This window comes from Orbicella franksi, chromosome 1 (genome assembly GCF_964199315.1).
Source record: "Orbicella franksi chromosome 1, jaOrbFran1.1, whole genome shotgun sequence".
Taxonomy (NCBI): domain Eukaryota; kingdom Metazoa; phylum Cnidaria; class Anthozoa; order Scleractinia; family Merulinidae; genus Orbicella; species Orbicella franksi.
This window is the reverse complement of record NC_138145.1, coordinates 40,443,568-40,461,794: the sequence shown is the minus strand read 5'-3', so window position 1 is coordinate 40,461,794 and position 18,227 is coordinate 40,443,568. Positions and strand designations below refer to the sequence as shown.

Here is an 18,227-nt window from a genome sequence, read left to right as displayed (position 1 = left end):
TTGCTGACCATATTTGTAGAGTATGGTATAATGGCTCATATTAATTATACAGCTAAGCAATTTTAGCTGAGCCAATGAAAACTCTGGAATTGTATTACCCAATGATCCAGTTTTTGATAAAGGTTATATTACAGCAGGCCGTTTGATAGCATAACATACTCCAATTCCTCACAGTCTTCATTTTGTGTTTTCAGGAGTTATTAAACAGCTTAACGAGGCATGCAGGACAGGAAACCTTGACACACTGCTGCAAGCAATCTACTGTCATCGTGATATTGTGCAGGACCTCATTTGTGGACAAGAATTAGCAGATGATGACTATCCTTTACCTAGAGATTTTCTACATATTGCTTGTGAGAATGGACACTTAGATGTTGTGCATCAGCTTGTAGATTTCGGAGCAGATGTCAATCAAATATCAGATGAGAAAGGAACACCTTTATGTGTTGCCTGCATGGAAGGGCATGCAGACATTGCACAATTTTTGATTTCAAAAGGTGCGTTAGTGCACGACCCTGCGCTGGGAAACTCTTCACCTATTTTACTTGCCTGTAAATCTGGAAAGTCTGAAGTTATGGAGTTTTTACTGTCAGAGGAGCCCCTTCTTTTGCGGACACACGGACAGGTGCTACTTTACGAGGCTTGTAGACTTGGACATGCCCAGGTCGTGAGATTGTTGATCAAGAAGGGTGTGGATGTGGACCCACCTCAAACGCTGTTAGACTCTCAGGGTAGCCGGGTACCAGGCAGTCCTCTTCAAGGTGCTTGTGTTGGTCGGCAGACTTCAATTGTGAATTATCTCATAGAAAACGGTGCTAATGTGACGTGTGACATTGTGGATAAATACTGGGAATTGATTGGAGAGGCACTGATGAGGTAAGAAAGTTCCTCCCCTTCATTGTCTTTTGTCATCGTCATCATTGTTGTCCTTACTCCTTCTTCTGTGTCTTCTCTTTCTCTTCCTTTTCCATCCTTTCTTTTTCTTCCTCCTCACCACACCTCCTCATCATCATCATTCTCATTATCGTCCATGATGCAACCAGGAATTGATTCCTGTCACCATTGATTACTGTTATCGCCATTTAATTGTCATCTCCATTTGTCACTCCTGTCATCATCATTATTACTATAATAATTATGATTATTTTTATTGCTAAATTGGTTCCATGATATTAAGTATCAACTGTAACAGTGCACTAAACTTCTGTTGCTATCAACTTGTACAGGACTGGTTGATGTAACAGTTATTTCCTTTTTTTTTTTTATACCTATAAAAATTTTACTACCCATATAGTACAGTTAGGGTATATCTATATTGGGAAAAAAGAACATTAAATAACTATTTTTTTTGTTTTTTTCCATTTGTATTTGCCTTGAGCAATGCATGTAGAAAGAACTTTTCTTTCCAGTTATGTTATTTAATCATTATTTAGCTGAGGTGCAATGATTGATTTTCTCCATCCTTATCACCTCTAATCGAGTAAATTTTTCATTTTAAGAAAACAATAATATTAGCTAGATGCCTATCACTCCTGGGAATCTTTTGATTGAAATTTGAATGTATGTTAATTCTTAAATTATTTTTAATTATAATTATTTTTTGAAGGTACACAAAGGAAACTAGAAACAAACGCAAAACAACACTGTCATTCGAAGTTGATCCATCAGTCACTATGTTTTCTGCAGCATGGAGCAGAAAAAATCTGTACGCACTTCACAAGGCTTGGTTCGTGAACCTGTCTGCGAGACTTGTGAGTGTTGACTTGTCAGAAAACAACCTTGAAGAGCTTCCAGATGAGCTGTTTAACATTCTGCCTGCCTTGGAAGTGCTTGACGTGTCCAAAAATAAACTAGAATACTTACCAGAAGTTATAAGCAGCTATACAAGGTATTTATAATTATACCTGTACTGTACATTTGAGGATGTGAGATTTGTCCTATAACTAAATATGCAATGTTGTATAATATTACATTTATGTCTTCATCTACAATTGTGCCCGCCCTTCACTAGCTTCGCACCACAGATGCTCTTAGGGCTCATCACTTATTCCTTCTCCAACGCACGATGAACTCTAAGAGCGTCTGTGTGGGAGGCTGGTCCTACATGTACACCACCCCAACCCCGTTTTTTACAACCCTGACCCACTCAATGAATTTTGGGTTACCATCAGTGTAAAATGAATATGCTCTCCCTCCCCCCTCCCCCCTGACCCCAGGAGAGTGATTCACTGAAGCTGTAAGGATTAGGAATGAAAGAGACTAAAAAAGAGAAAACAAAAACAAAAAACAGAGTACATGTTAACTGTAGGGACGGTGGAAACAGTTTTTAGCCAACAGTGGAGAATGGAGTACATGACAAATAATGCAAACCAATGCAGTTTTGATAAATTCGAAATTTGATCTAAACTGAGATTAATCACACGGATTATTTATATAGATGACTGTATAATGCACATGAAAAAACCTTTACACTGGAAGACAATAAAGACCGCTTTGATGGAGTAGATCTACATGTAAAGGCGAAAGGATACCAGTTAACTTAATAACCTCTGTCAGATAATTTTGACAGCTAGCTGTCATATGAATACATACATTAAGAGGTAAAACCTTGTAAATTTGCTCTAAGAAAATGTGAATTACACGTAAATTTACGTGTATTTATTCAGAAACATCAGAATCATTCCAAGACGAGACAACTGGTTACAACAGAAATGTTATCAAAATAGTGGCAGGCCTTACAGCTTTTCATGATCAGTCCAGAGACATCACAGAGTCTGTCGTGACTTTTAAACTCGATTTGTTCAACGATACTACCTGTAATATTGAATTTCGCTTTTCTCGGAATTGAGTTGTTTGTGCTCTCGGACGTCCGTGAAAATTTTATTTTTCTACGTTAGCAATTGTGGGCAGCTATTAAAAGTTGCTGTTCCTTCAAATACATAATTTACAAATAGTTTTGTTGCAATAGGTATTCGCGTTTAACCTTTTTCTATTGCACGAAGAAGTTTAAATTAGAACGAAGCAAACTTAATTATAGCAAGATTGTGCAATATAGCTTATGTTTACGTTAACTGACTGTTATGCAGTCCGCTTTGAGTCTCCGACACTGAAACCTCCCGTTTCATTTTAGTAGTGTTCAATAAAACCACGTTAACGCTGAAGAAAAACCAACCCTTCAAAAAGCTTTGCGAAGGAACCGATTGATTTTTATCCAAGTTTACTGTGCGATAAGGCGCTGTCGCATTAAATTACGTTACGTCTGTTATTGTACTGTACTATGCAAATGTGTCGCAGTTTTGTTGCGGCACAGTTTGAACGACAAAATGTTGCGGGGACAATTGAACAAGAGGACATGTTTTAGCGACAGTTTTCCTTGTGTGACATGCCCCCACCCCTTTTTTTTTTTGAAAAATGTTGTGTTGCGGGAACAAAACTTTCTCCCTGCAGCATGTGTAATAAAATTCAGTTGGTAAACTTAAATTCTTGCGACCTGAAGCTGTGAAGAAATGAGCTCAATGTTTAATATCGCGTCGTGTGCACTATAATTACAAATAAACTTTGCCCAGCTACAACATAGAAATGAGCCAACTTGTATTCGCCTCGTGTGCACCAGCTTGTGGTCTCGTCCACACTACGGCGGAAAAATTTGAAACCGGCGAATTCACTCTGAAAACGCATCAAATGCCGGAGAAATTTAAAAACGCAAAAATCACCGGTTGTTTTGGATTTATGTTGGAGGAAAACTCTGGCAGGCAAATTATATGATTATCGTGGTGTCATCGTTTTCGAAAAGCTCAGTTTTCAAAATATTTTTCGTCCACACTAAAACGCAAAGTCGACGTTTTCAAATCCCTCCGGTTTTAAGAGCGTTTCCGAAAAGCTCCGTTTTCGTGACGGATTAGTGTGGACGGTAGGCCTAACCGTAGAAATAAAGCTGCGTTTTCAAATTTCTACGGCGTAGTGTGGACTGGGCCTTAAAAAAAAAGAGGGCTAGACATCTCGAATCTGAATTAATATGGAACGCGGCGTAAAATTCGAAAAGCAAGTTTTTAAAACTATCCGTCGTGGTTCACGTTCTCCTCGCAACGCAGAAATTGGTCTTTTCACGTTGTTGTTTTGCAGAGGACGGGAACGAAATGTACCAAGAATTATAACGCACGTGCACAGCCATTCTTCTGCTCATTAAACCTTTTGTTTAGCGACGTTCCCGTTGCCGTTGTGATTTTCTTAAGCAGCGTCAGACTAAGCCGGAGGAATTTGAAACCGCAGCTTCATTTCTACGGTTAGTAGGCCTACCGTCCACACTAATCCGTCACGAAAACGGAGCTTTTCGAAAACTCTCTTCAAACCGGAGGAATTTGAAAGACGCCGGCTTTTCGTTTTCGTGTGGACGGAAAACACTTTGAAAACGAAGCTTTTCGAAGACAATGGCGTCACGGTAATCATGTGATATCCAAAGTTACCGGTGATTGTTACGTTTTTAAATTCCTCCGGCGTAGTGTGGACGGAAAACATTTGCTACGTTTTCAGGGTGAAACCTCCGGTTGAAATTCATCCAGCGCCGACCTTAAACTCCCTAATGTTCCATTATAACTCCCTTTGTTAATTTTATTTTACATCAGAATACAAAAACTGACTGCAAACAACAACGAGTTGAGATTCGTGCCGGCGGCAATACTACAGATACCAACTTTAAAGAAGCTGAATCTCGCGGGAAACAACATCACTTCCTTGTCCGGCGACCCAGAAGAAAGCGACGAAAACTCAAGCATGGCCGACAGTGAAACATGGGGCTGTACAGCCCTGAAGGTCCTTAACTTGTCGAACAATAAGTTAGAGCATTTACCACGAGGAATTCAGGGAGCCCTCGGGTTGACAAAGCTTTTGGTCGACAACAATAAATTGCGAGACTTTCCCATGCCTTGGAAATGTCCTTTGGTGAGTTTGCTGAACGCAGACGAAGGCTGCATGTTGTTTTTGTTACTGTCGTTGTCGTTGTCGTTGTTTTTGTTGTTGTTGTCGCTGGAAATGGAAACATGCTGTCATGTTAGGCTTAGTTCACACTAGCGACATAACAACATAACGACACAAACAAAACTACAAACATAAATACTTGCAGAGTGAACATCCTGACATAATGACATAACAGCAACGTAACAGCATGAACATAACAACATAAGGAAAAAGACTGATCTTTTCCTTATATCTTAATGTCTTTATGCCTTTATGTCGTTGTGTCGTTAGTGTCAACTAGGCCTTAAGCCTGGTTCACACTAGCGACATAACGACATAAGAAAAAGATCAGTTTTATCTCTATGTCGTTATGTTCATGCTGTTATGTAGCTAATATGTCATTATGTCAACATGTTCACACTACAAACATAACGTCCTTGTTACGTAGAGATAACGTCCTCTTTATGTCGTTCGTGACGATTTCGTTATGTGTTTATGTGGCTAGTGTGAACCAGGCCGTACTGTTGTTGTTATTATTGTTGCTAATGAAAACCTGCTGTCATTGCCCCTATTTTCAGTAACCAAGGATGTTTTTTCTTTCTTCCGATTTACAGGAAACCCTTGATCTGTCCCACAACGATTTTTCCCATTTTACCTGCAACATGGAAATGGTGTGGGCATTCTTTTTGAAGCGACTTAACCTTTCAAACAACCATCTGGGAAGCATTTCTTGGAACGTGTGTCAATTATCAAGTCTCCAAGATCTGGATCTAAGTCACAACGCCTTAAGGCAACTACCCAATCCAGAATTCTGGAAAAGTACCACTTTACACAAGCTAAACCTCTCCTATAACAAGGTAATGAGTAGCAAACGAGTTTTATTTATTATTTATTTTTATAATACCCGACAATGGTTTGCGTTAAGTTGTACATGTTAGCGACACGGAACTGAATTTAAGCCCGAGCGCAACATGAAAGGAATTGCGCGTTGGTGTCATATAATCGCCGTTGATCGCTCGAACGTGCGAAGATATTTCTCCACGTTAAACTGTACGAGTTTCTCGCTTTTGTGGGCTGTTGCGAGGAGGTCTGGTATCTCAAGTGTTGCATGCAGTACAGGCGAGCCACTTCGCTCCAGATTATACAGTTACAGTAGTGTGTACGTTAAATATCAAACACGAAAGACTGTCTTTGACCGCATTTCCAAACACCGAGGAGAGGGTTGAAATTACGCCTCGCAACGGAGTAGTTTTAACGAGCTGCGACGTGTTTGGAAATGTGGCCAGACACTGTCAAGTGGTTGATATATATTCTCAATCAAAACGAAAACGAAGGAGAAAATGGGGAAATAAATTGTTAAAATCTATGCCAACGAAGATCAGATATCCAAACACCGTTACGATGTTGATTTCCTTTGTTTAAACATGACAATTACATCTACCTTTACACAAGGTAAACAGAACGAAGACACTTTTAAAATGATTCTTTAATTTTTTTTAATTCAGCTCTCCGCGAAACCCCTAGTGGACTCACAAGCTGGCTCTCCAAAGCGTTTTCCGTTCTTCAGAAACACAGGACAAGAGGATGCTCAAAACATCAAGACGGATTGTGAGCTCCCGTCTGCTTTGTTCTCTCCCACGCTAGAAACACTTTTGTTAAACGACAACAACTTGCAAGTGGTGCCCTTGAGTATTTGTGGTCTAATGAGCCTCATTGAATTGGATTTAAGCAAGTAAGGAAACAAATTAATAAATGTATTGTCAGATGCTGGAGGCACATGTAGTTTGCTTGCAGGGCCGGCCCCCCCTCTCTCCCTCTCTCCCTCTCTCCATACGTCCCTCCATCCTCCCCTTGACTTCCCGTTCTCTTTGTTCTATACTCTCTCCGCATTCCTTCTCTCCTGTCCTTTCTTTTTTTACGATAACTGCAGAAATTCTCGCACGCTCATTGGCTAATAGACCAATTGCGATATATTAAAATTCAACCGAAAACAATAGACCTCAGTACGAGGCTCTGGGTAATAACTACAGAGTTTGTGGGGTTTATTCCCCCGAGCCTCGTGCTGAGGTCTATTGTGTTAGACTGAATTTTAATATATCGAAATTGGTCTATTTTCATTGTCAATAAGCGCCGGGACAGACACATGAATTTATAATTTATGCGATGCGTCAACGAGCGAGAGCGGACAATTTGACAATTTGTTATCGTAAAAAACAAATTGACATCAGTTTTCCATGCGTCTGTCCTGTTATTGACGATGAATCTCGTCATAACACTGCCAAAGTAGTCTGCGGATCCACTCGGCTATCGCCCAGTGGATCCACAGCTATTTTAACAATGTTATGAAGGAATTCATGATCAATAACAGGACAGACGCATGAAAAACTGTCAACTTATTAAATGTACATTATTTTGTCTTAGGTGTTTAATGAGGGCGTAGGACTGACTCAGTGCAATAGAACTACCATGTACTCGACCTAACATAAATCTAAAACGACACAGCCTTGGTCGAGAAATCGTTCAACTGACACTTCACTGATCAGAAATACTTTGAGTAATATCTTTGTCTCGCATTAATACCGTTCCTCCTTTTGCAGTAATCCTGACATGCGAACACTTCCTTCTGAACTTGGCAACTTGCGTGAGTGCTGGCAACTTAGATTAAACAAGTTAAATCTTCAAGGGATCCCGAAGCACGTGAGACCAGGTACGTGGCGTGACTTGCAAGAATAGGTTAGTTTTTCTCTGTCGTGCACCTTAGACTGTAGACACTTCTTTTATCATTCAGTCGCGAAGTCTTGCCACCAAACAAAAAGTTTAATGAGCTAAACAATGGCTGTGCACGTGCGTTATAAATCTTTGCACATTTCTTTGCCGTTTCTGCACAACAACGTAAAATGACTAAGTTCTCCGTATTTTGGAGAACCCGAAAGACGACGGCTTATTTTTCGTATTTTCATTTGGAATTGTAAACTTGCGTTGCATATTTAGCTTGAGCAAGTTCTGAGACCAGAAGACGCTCTGAACAGATCTAGACGACTGCGAAATTCGAAGGTAAAATATAAACAAAACAAAGGTCGAATATCCGCTCTCCTTTTACAGTGTATCTCGATCTCACCTCACCAACCCGCATATGTTTTCATTTAGGTGAAAATGGTGTTCGATCTAAAGACACTCTAGCTTATTTACGAGCTACTCTGCGCAAGTCAGTGCCGTATTACCGTATGAAGCTTATGGTGGTAGGGCTGCAGGTGAGATGGCCGGAATAAATTATGTGACGAATAAATTATGTGATAAACTATGTGACTGCCGGTGAGATGGCCAAAATAAATTATGTGATAAATTATGTGACTGCAGGTGAGATGGCCAAAATAAATTATGTGACGAATAACTTATCTGATAAATTATGTGACTGCAGGTGGGATGGCAAGAGTAAATAAATTGTAAATAAATTGTAATAAATTGTGTGATAAATGATGTGGCTGCAAATAAATGATGTGGCTGCAGATCAGATGGCCAGAATAAATCATGGGAGACCAGAAAGCGACCAAATTTTGCGTGCTTGGGAGTATGCGAATCAGAACAGAGAATTTCAGTTTCTCTACGTGTCGAGCTTTAGGAATTGCTGAATATCCTTAGACTGGGCATCTTGGTTAATAAATAAACTTCGCAACACTTTGGACGGGGGTTGGGGAAACTGCAGTCATAAATGATATCACTTTTGCCATTTAGGGGCGCGGAAAGACAACCCTGTTAGCTGCTTTGAAAGGTCAGAAGCTGCCACCGAATCTATCCACTGTGGGGATTGTAATCGATGAATGGCAGGTTCAGGTGGCTTCCAGTTCAAGGTTCACGTTACAGCGCTTCTTAACACAGGTAACGACTGTTTGATCAGGAACTAATATCTCTATACAGTGCTAAGGTTTATGCGACAATGGTGTAATCGTTAACTACTGGCTATTCTCGTGTCATAACTCTGCACGCGAATATTTGTAACAAACATGTTGAGAAATGTCGGTGTCAACTTCTAGTTAATACACTCGGGGCCAGGCGAACCCAACACAATTGAGAAAAAAATCGTTACCTCCTTTACGCCCTTTCCCAACCAGCTAAAAAGTCGTTGCATTGTTACATGATCATAACCTCCTCTGTCGAACCTCTTCCAGGCGTTCAGCTAGCTGGGGCCCAGCGCGAAGAAATAGGGAAGAAGCGCGGCGTGAGTAGGTGAGGGAAGGCTTGTTCGTTCGCTCTTCGCACTAGGCCTCTCTCTCCTTTTTTTTTTTTGCTCGCCGTTTTTCCCGCTGCGTCCTAACTAACTGAACGCTTGGGAGAGTCTATCTTATGACGTACAAACCGTCCCTGTGCTTCGCTCAACACACATTCGTCTTTTGTCTTATTGTCGTGGAATTCTGAATTCCCTACCTCGTCTAGTTGTATCTAAACATGAACGAAATTCCTCACACCGCTGAAACCCTTCTTAGTTTAATTTCCACTACTTAGTGTATGTTGTGTATTACTTTCTTGCCTTGTAGAGTGACGCGCCATTGATAACATTCAGCACCTGGGATTTGGCGGGACAAAATGTGTATTATGCCGCGCATCAAATGTTTCTCTCGCCAAACACTCTCTACCTGGCTGTGTGGAACGTGACGCACGGAGAAGAAGGAGTGGAGAGTCTGCGGCGCTGGCTTCTAAACATACAGGTGATAATTTTGATCCTTTTGATTTAATTTTAAGGACGCACTGAGATAATCCTGCGAATAATTCCGTTGCAGTCACGTTAAACCAGACCTAACTGCCCATGATAAGGCGGTGGATTCTTGATCGAGCGGTCTGGGTCCTAGCCTGATTCGTAGACGGTCCAGGTCGCTCGCAGCCGTTTGCTCGAGCGACCTGGACCGTCTGAGAATCAGGCTATCTTAGTCCGAGTCCTGGCCATTGTCATTATGTTGCGTTCTAGGGCAAGACATTTAACTCTTTCAGTGCCTTTCTCCACCCAAAAGAACAAAAAGAAAAAGATACCAGCGATTTGTTGGTTTAACCTTATAAAATGCTTCGGGTAGCGACGCGAAAAAGTTTACTCTTATCCGTTGCCTAGACACACAGTTAATACCAAGTCACTCTCTTCTTCTCTTTTCCAGGCTCGCGCTCCCTTTTCCGAAGTTCTGATCGTCGGAACGCACCTCGACTTACTGCCGAAGAAGAACCGACAAGCCCGCGTCGATGCATTGAGGCACAGTCTCGCGGTGAAGTATCTGGACAACCAAGGGTTTCCGAAGATTGTCGGAAATATCGTCGTGTCTCCGACCACTGGCGAGAACATCCAAGAGCTGAAAGAACTGATTTACAGTAAGGCGCTGAAAGTGAAGGATCTCGGAGAAAATATCATTGGTAGGAGGGTGAGTGTGCTTTGAATTACCTTGTATATAAACTGTAAACGGTCATGTTCTTTATTTTAGTTTCTTCAAGATACCAGGAAGAATTTATCAAGTACCAAAGCTAATCTGCGTGTGAGTAATTAGGCATGTAACCTCTTACACAGACGTTCTTTGGGCTCGTCACGCAATGTTCTTCGTGGAGGAGGAAGATTGCGTGACGAGCCCAAAGTTGGCATGGGAAGGCAAAGCAAGTCAATTATCAACGCGCTGCCATCTCGAACCTCAAAGTCCGTCTTCTGGTTTTCCGCGTAAACGTTATATGACCTCGTCGTTTATTTCCCGCGCTAAATGGTCTTGTGGCAAGTCTTTGTTGAACGTCGAGTTCGCCCCCAACTATTAGTGTTCGTGTTTACGTAGTTGTTATCGAGTTATTAAACGTTTTCGCAGAACCATTTCAGTCTATGTATGTTTGAGAAGCTTAGATGACGATTGTTCGCTTGTTCACGTGCGCATAGCAACAAAGTCAAACGGTTACCGGTCATCTTGCACCAACGAACTCGCCAAGCGAAGGTTCCTCGCCAACAGTAATCTAATAAGGCAGTGGATAAAATAAAATAGTGAATGTTTTGCGACAATCTCCTACACATGTGGTGAATTAGTAACTCGTGTGTTCGGCAGGTCCCACAAAGCTACACAGACCTACAGCAGGCTGTCATACAAGAAGCTGAGCGGCGAAGATCCACTGGTGAACCGCCAATACTGCTGGAAGATGAAATCTTGCAACTCGCTAAGTCCAGTCCACAAAACGACATCTTGGACACAGAGGAGCTGACGCTAGGTAAATGTGTTTGACTGAGCCTGCGTGTAGCTGCCAGCGGCATGTTGCTAAGTAAAGACACCTGTGCTGATGGCGTCAAGATGACGTGACAGCAACTCGTTCCCGTGGTCTTTGGAAACGAGGCTGGCCTGCTAACTTTCGGCGGTTTGTGCTTTGTTTGCATTGAAAATTCGTCGTTTAATTTTTTGAGCAGTTTGTAGTTTCTCCCTAACCTTTATGGCAAACCCCTGATTTTCAAATGTTTTATGATCTTTTTCACCCTTTGTGAGTTATGACTTTGCCTGAACTATAGATATTTTTTATTTGAAATAGTCCTTTACTAAGTGAACTGACATTGAAAACATATTTAGATTTGGATCCATTAATTCAACAAAAAAGCTCGTTTCCTTCTTATACACCACCAAGTCGCCAGAAAAAAGAACAAGTTTTCTAGAACTCTTTTCCCACAATAACGGCTCTACCAGAGACGTCACACTCAAAATCATTCGCTTCAAAATTGACTGTGGTACTTCAATCTCCATGCTCTCTCCCCATAGGACCGTATTTTTAAACCTAAGAATCCAGTAAATTGAATCTACCCTTAAATTGCATCTTTATCTACCCTGCGACTAGTTGATTTCTCCTACGCTGTTTCTCTCACGTTCGATGTAGAAGAACCCTTGCTTTACCTAATACCCTACCATCCTCTCTAGCTACCAGGTTTCTTCATGAGAACGGCATCCTACTTCACTACAATGACCAGCTTCGTGGTTTAAACCATCTTTATTTCATCGATCCAACCTGGGTTTGTGATCTTATCGCTACTCTGGTCACAATTCGAGAGAGAAACCCTTTTATTGTGAACGGCGTTATGAAGAAAAAAGACTTGGAACTGGTGTTGAGAGACCCCAAGTTTCCCAAGGATTTTATCCCACAGGTAGGTCAAGCTTTAATATTTTCGTGTTTTCTCTCGATCGTTATCTTATTAGAAGCGTTAATCATTAAAATTCGCGGAAGAGGTTCTATAGTCTTAAGCAAATATCTCGACGTATTTTGATGTGTATAGAAGTGTCTTCAGTATGTCTTTTATTTTTTTATTTATTTACTTATTTTTTTCGTTTCTTTTTTCTGTTTTTGTTTTTGTTTGTTTTTGTTTTTTCTTTCGCGAGTGTGTATGTGGTCCTGAAACTTAATTGTGAAAAATTACGTTAGCTTCCCTGCTAGTATTCAAGCACGGCGAGCCATTGAAATCTGATAACAGCGTTACACTTTCCTTGCGAGAAACTGTTACAAACCTGCTAGACAGACAAAGTGACGACAGAAGAACAGACTGACTGACGGACGAAGAGTAAGATAGTCGGACGGACGGACGGACTGACTGACTGACTGACTGACTGACTGACAGACTGACTGACTGGCTACTGACTTCCTGACTAAGTGGCTGACTGTCTGACCGACAGACAGACAGACTAACAGAGTGTCTCACTGACTGACTGACTGACTGACGGACGGACGGACGGACGGACTGACTGACTGACTGACTGACAGACCGACTGACTGACTGACTGACTGACTAATTTAGTTATAAATTGATTGATTGATTAATTACAGGTAATTGATTGACTGTGTTAATGTTTCAGTATCTGCAGCTAATGGAACGTTTCGAGATCGCTCTCTCCTTGAACGACGAACAACTCTTAGTTCCATCCATGTTACCAAAAGAGAAACCTGGAATGCAACTTCATCAGCTTCAAAAGTTAATCGCCAAGAAAAGGAAGTCTGTCGATAAGGTATATTTAGAAGTCAAAATATTAACCAGTTAGGGCATGGTATATCGCGTGAAAAAAGCATGATTGATAGAAACAACTTTAAAGAAGAATATTTTTGTCAGTTTTTATGATTCATTTTTTTATTTCTTAATAAATGTTCATTTTACAGTTGGACTGGCCCGCGGATAGTTATGCTAGTCTAGGCGGGCTAGTCTATCAATAGTTACAAATGCTTTTCTTGTTTAATTATCATTATTATTATTATTATTATTATTATTATTATTATTATTGTTATCACTATCACTATCACTATCACTATTACTATTGCTATTGCTATTGCTATTGCTATTACTATTATTATTATTATAAAAAGAATAAAGAATAATAAAAAGGATAATAAAAGAATAAAAGGATTTAACTGGAGATGTCAAGGACAACGTTCACTCTGCAAATGTCCTTTAGTCAGATAGAGCCGGCCGTTTGTTTCTAGTCATATTTCTGTCTGAAACGCGGCGCCTTGCGCCTATATTCATTACTGGGTCAAGTCCCTGTCAAGACAGATCTGTCACACCGTTATACTTCACCGATTTGTACAATTTTTAAAGAGGACTTCAAGTTTCGAAGAAAGAGTGCAATAAGTCTTTTGGCTTGTCCCCAGAGTGCACGCGTATAGAGTCGGCGGTGACTAAATGTGCGACGTTCTGCTCAAAATCAAAAGGAGGAACCAAATAACTGCTGTATTTTTCTCTAATTAATCTGCAAAGTTGTAATCGAACAGTGTAATCGGACAGTTGGCTGTAATCGGACAGTTACATGAGCCAATCATTTTAAGTCCTCTCCTCTAAATCCACCAATCACGACATTGATTACAATCACTATAGTAACTAATTCAAGGGACTGACTTTGTAAAATTGTGCAGGTTTAGTCTCCAGTGACTGTTTTGAAAGAAACTTAACAGCCAATTTGCAAGCTGTTCTCCATATTTTTAATTATGATATTTAAAAATAACTATTAAAAGCTCTTTCAATGAAACTTTTACTTTTGTGGGAAATTGTAATGGTTATGATTAATTGGTAACAGGACATCGTGTCGTCCAATTCAGTCTGTAATCATTCTCGTGATTAACAAATCGGACTCCCACTTCGCGATTGTCCGATTTTTTTAATCACTCGTATGATTACAGACCGAAGTGGACTCCATACAGTCCTATTACCATTGTTAATTGCAGGCATGCGTTCGATTTCAATAATGGTCTCTGAACATTTCTTGAGGGCTAACCGAAAGCATTCTGACCTCTGGCAAAAAGACTTGGGTAATTTTGTATAGCAATTGTTCACAGATACTATCAAAATGAAGGTCTTACGTACTACTTTTGGCTTCTTACAATCAGGTTAAGTTATCCAGCAGTCGGGGTAGTTCATACGATAGTAGAAGCGTCAGCACAGTGCGCAGAAACTACCAGATGGCCTACACACCGAGCGGGTTCTGGAGCCGACTCATTACCAGGCTCATGGTGTCGGTTCAACGATGGCGCGCCATTGAGCAGATCAAGGAAGAGAGCTATTCGTTGGTTTATTGGCGCGAGGGGATTGGGGTCGTGTACGAAGGCGGGCATTTCCTGGTGGAATCTTACAAGGAGTTGGTAAGTTGTTTGACGAAGTTGCGTTACTCGTGTTGCGTTACGCTGTTTGGCGAGCACGCACATATAGAGAAGTTGAAGTTCTGCACCCGGGGTGAGGGACTCCCATGGTAAAAGGTCTAGGATGCGCGTCAGAAAATTTGAATTAAACCCCTAATGTTGGCCAATTTGGGCGTGGTTCAAGCTTTATTTGACCCCAACAAGATCCCACTTAAAACAGAACAGGCTTCAGCTGTTCAGGAAAGCGAGCCCGCGCTAGAAGACCGGACTCGAGAGACAGGCGGAAATCGAGCCTAAAAGCGGAAATGAGAGCGTTTCTTTTATTATTATTTCTTCTAGTACACCCTAAAAGATACTTTGACAGCTAAAAATAGTGGTGTTCCGTCATTAATACCCTAAGTGAGACCAGAATCCCTGATTTATACCCCTAAGCGAGACGAGGAGCATCCCCGACCTATGGGTGTACCCCTAAGGGAGTATGTGAGTACCCCTAAGGTTTCTGGGTGAGGTTTCTGGGTCAAAATTCGAACTGTCAGCTTAAAATATTGCGCGTATTTTAACTGATAGCCAAGATCTCATACCTAGATCTCATAGTCATTAGCTGAGAAATGGGTTGAAATTTTTACTGAGCTGTGAAATTGCCAAAAATGTAAGTGATACATATGTAACTGAAATCGATCGTGAAAATTCTGCGCGAAGTTCAAGCGTTACATGCTTAAGTTGATCAAACTGTTACGTTTGTGACAGTATGAGTTTGGGTGGGTGAGTGCTCCTTTTTATGGGCTTTCTAGGTATGTGCGGTCCTAAAGGGGGTTGTTTTCAGCCGTTTTGGTCTGAAATAGAGTGTGGTTTGTGTGCAGAATGGGGTTGACATGCCCACTCAATTCTTGCGGTTCGTGACATTTGTACATTTACCGTTTTCTTTTGATTTTTGGTCTCTCAGCCTTTCTCAAACCTAGTGAAGGCATGTAAACATTTTCTTTACATTGGTCAGGACTATCAGGTCGGTCAGAAATAGGGTAGGGAAAATCGCAGTTTTGGTTTGAAATAGGTTAAGGGTTTCTGCAAGCCGGCCGCATACCTCTACCCCTGTTTCTGAGAGTACACCCCCCCCCACCCCCCATCTCATTCCTCTAGATGTTTTGTTCACAATGTTCAGAATGTCAATAATCCAATCTAACTAAACATCTTTCCTTCCCAGATCCCTGTCAACCAAGGGAAGGCTGCGTTTCAAGAAATCAACGGCGTTGCCATCAGTGTCTGGTCAGACCAACGCGACTTCTCTTCTCTTGGTTTCATTGTCGACCAAGTTGACGCTCTCATCTCCGAATGGTATCCAGGTAAATATGAAATATTAGTAACTGGAATTGCTTGACTTATCGTCTTATGTGCGGCAAGAACTAAATTCGCTCTCAATGTTCGCCCATTCCAGTTGTAATATGAAGAGATTGCATACCTAAAGTCTTAGAGCTGAGTAGACAAATGCCAAGCTTTAAATAGCCTATGAGCAGACTTCTCTAGTCGAGGATGAAGCAAAGAGAAAGCTGGAAGAAAGAGGATAGAAAAGAAAGGAGGGGAGGGGGAGGAGGGGAGGGGGAGGAGGGGAGGGGGAGGAGGGGAGAGATTACGCCGCCCCATCTCTCCACCCAATCCCCTTGGCCACTTTACTCTCACCCGGTACCTTCTCGGCGCTTTCTTCCGCGGTCAGACCCTTCCGGTGGAGCTTGTTCACAGGCTAAGCTTTGAAGCAGTGACCAGTCGCTCACTCTACTGTGAGATATTATCCATGAAAAACATGAAAATCCATCAAATAAATCAAAGGTATTATAGTTTTTACCGGTCTCTGTCTTCAGCGAGACTGTAGCGGAAGAACGAATGTCAGACAATAAACACTGTGAGAATGGCAGTGTTTAAAGGAGCTCAGTCACGATGTTTTGTCTTTCTTTGCCCACGTACAAAATCTCCTTTAAATGGAAGGAAACTTGGAAATAATAGTTTACTAAGAGAGAAAAACATCAAAGAGATAATAATAAACCATAAAGGAACAAGGATGGTCAAGGATGGCGAAGATTAACACGGATTGCAAAGGACGAATTTGAAAAATTTAGGCTAAACTTTTCAAAATGTGTAAACCGTGACTAAGCTCCTTAAATCGAGACTCGTTGGCCTTGATGAACACCTCTTTTGAATTTCGTGGAGCAGTATTCTCCGAGATTTTTGGAAAATAGGATAACCTCGTGATGTATGCCCATATTTTCGAAAAAAAACTGAAAAAGGAATTTCCGTTCTTTTTGATCTTGTTCCCTGAATTTCCGAAATTCTCGATTGAATGGTTTGTGTTTCGGAAATTTGAGAAATTCTAGAATTTTTCGCAAACTTTCCAAGAAAATGTCTGAACAATATTTCTCAATATCGGAAGTCCTGGAATGTTTTGTTGAATGAAAAGCGTCCCGGAATATACTCACAGTTTGGTTGCGTATTGAGTTCTTCTACATGTATTTTGGACTGAGTAGTTGATTGATTTCACGAAGAATCAATAGATATTACACGGTGGCGAGAAGATATGAATTTTATATTCGAGTGGCAAGAACATTATCTTACAAGTGAGCGCAGTGACCGAGTGAGATATTGTTCTTGCCACGAGAACATAAAATTCATATCTTCGAGCTAACGTGTAATGTTCTTTTTATTATATAGACATACTGATGACGGCGGTTTTGACGATTATACGAAGATTTCCGACCACTTTCCGAAGATTTCCGAAGATTCTCCAAAACTTGCCCGAAGTTCACACGAACGTTGACGAACATTTTCCGAAAATCTCCGAAGATTGCCGAAGATTGCCGAAGGCCTTCGAGGAAGACCCGAAGATGTTTCGATGATACACCAACGAATTTAAGTACAATTTAAGAGACAAACTTGATATCGTGAAATCATCGATATCTTCACCAGTGAGGATATGGAAAATACGCCACTCGAGTCCCGGATGTGGTTTCGTATGAGTTTTACGAGTGGTGTATTTTCCGGTAAAACACTCGAGTCTACATAATAAATCAAGATTATTGTATGTTGATCAGTACATTCAAGGCATAGGTTTATCTAGAAGCTTCAGCAATCCAGCACATACTGACATACCTGTTTTTCATTAGGTTTGGACGAGATGGACATGTATGGGCTGCCATTAGTTCGCCGTTTTATCCCTTGTCCACTCTGCACAAACATGATGACGCAGCGTCATTCAATGAAGCGATCCGTTTCCATGGAGTTTCCCCCCAATTTCCACGCGGCGCAGCCTCCACGACCGTACAGCTTCACGCTCCCGACATGCGCTGCGACAGCACTGAATTTTGAAACAATTGCCTGTCCCTACCACCCTGATAAAGTTGTGTCGCTGCAGCACCTAATCCCAGACCTCCTGATGGCGGATCTGCCGCGTCATTTATTGGTGGATCCAAGCCAGTTCAAGTTCGAAGCGAGAGAATCTCAGAGAATTGGCGGTGGGGGGTCGGGTGAGGTGTATCATGGGACCTACCGCAACGAGGCTGTAGCTGTTAAAACATTTCATTCTACGACACAGGCTGGGTAATCACCGACACTTTATGTGTACTTTCTTCTCTATACAATACAACGTCTTGCCTCCTTCACAGACTTTCTTTAGTATCGTTACGAAC

At 41.3% G+C, this 18,227-nt stretch overlaps 1 protein-coding gene across 2 annotated transcripts in view; it reads left to right on the top strand.

Moving 5' to 3' along the window:
* Positions 1–18,227, top strand: part of LOC145480908 (leucine-rich repeat serine/threonine-protein kinase 1-like) — a 33,287-nt gene that overhangs the window by 1,107 nt on the left and 13,953 nt on the right. For both annotated transcript variants that reach the window (XM_081459259.1, XM_081459251.1), the window contains exons 2-17: positions 195–876; positions 1,607–1,888; positions 4,623–4,938; positions 5,568–5,810; positions 6,459–6,685; positions 7,551–7,660; positions 8,101–8,204; positions 8,686–8,829; positions 9,486–9,656; positions 10,095–10,352; positions 11,010–11,169; positions 11,862–12,085; positions 12,789–12,938; positions 14,308–14,559; positions 15,758–15,896; positions 17,706–18,138. In XM_081459259.1, the coding sequence (XP_081315385.1) occupies positions 195–876; positions 1,607–1,888; positions 4,623–4,938; positions 5,568–5,810; positions 6,459–6,685; positions 7,551–7,660; positions 8,101–8,204; positions 8,686–8,829; positions 9,486–9,656; positions 10,095–10,352; positions 11,010–11,169; positions 11,862–12,085; positions 12,789–12,938; positions 14,308–14,559; positions 15,758–15,896; positions 17,706–18,138 (3,895 nt within the window). The remainder of the gene's footprint in view (positions 1–194; positions 877–1,606; positions 1,889–4,622; positions 4,939–5,567; positions 5,811–6,458; positions 6,686–7,550; positions 7,661–8,100; positions 8,205–8,685; positions 8,830–9,485; positions 9,657–10,094; positions 10,353–11,009; positions 11,170–11,861; positions 12,086–12,788; positions 12,939–14,307; positions 14,560–15,757; positions 15,897–17,705; positions 18,139–18,227) is intronic.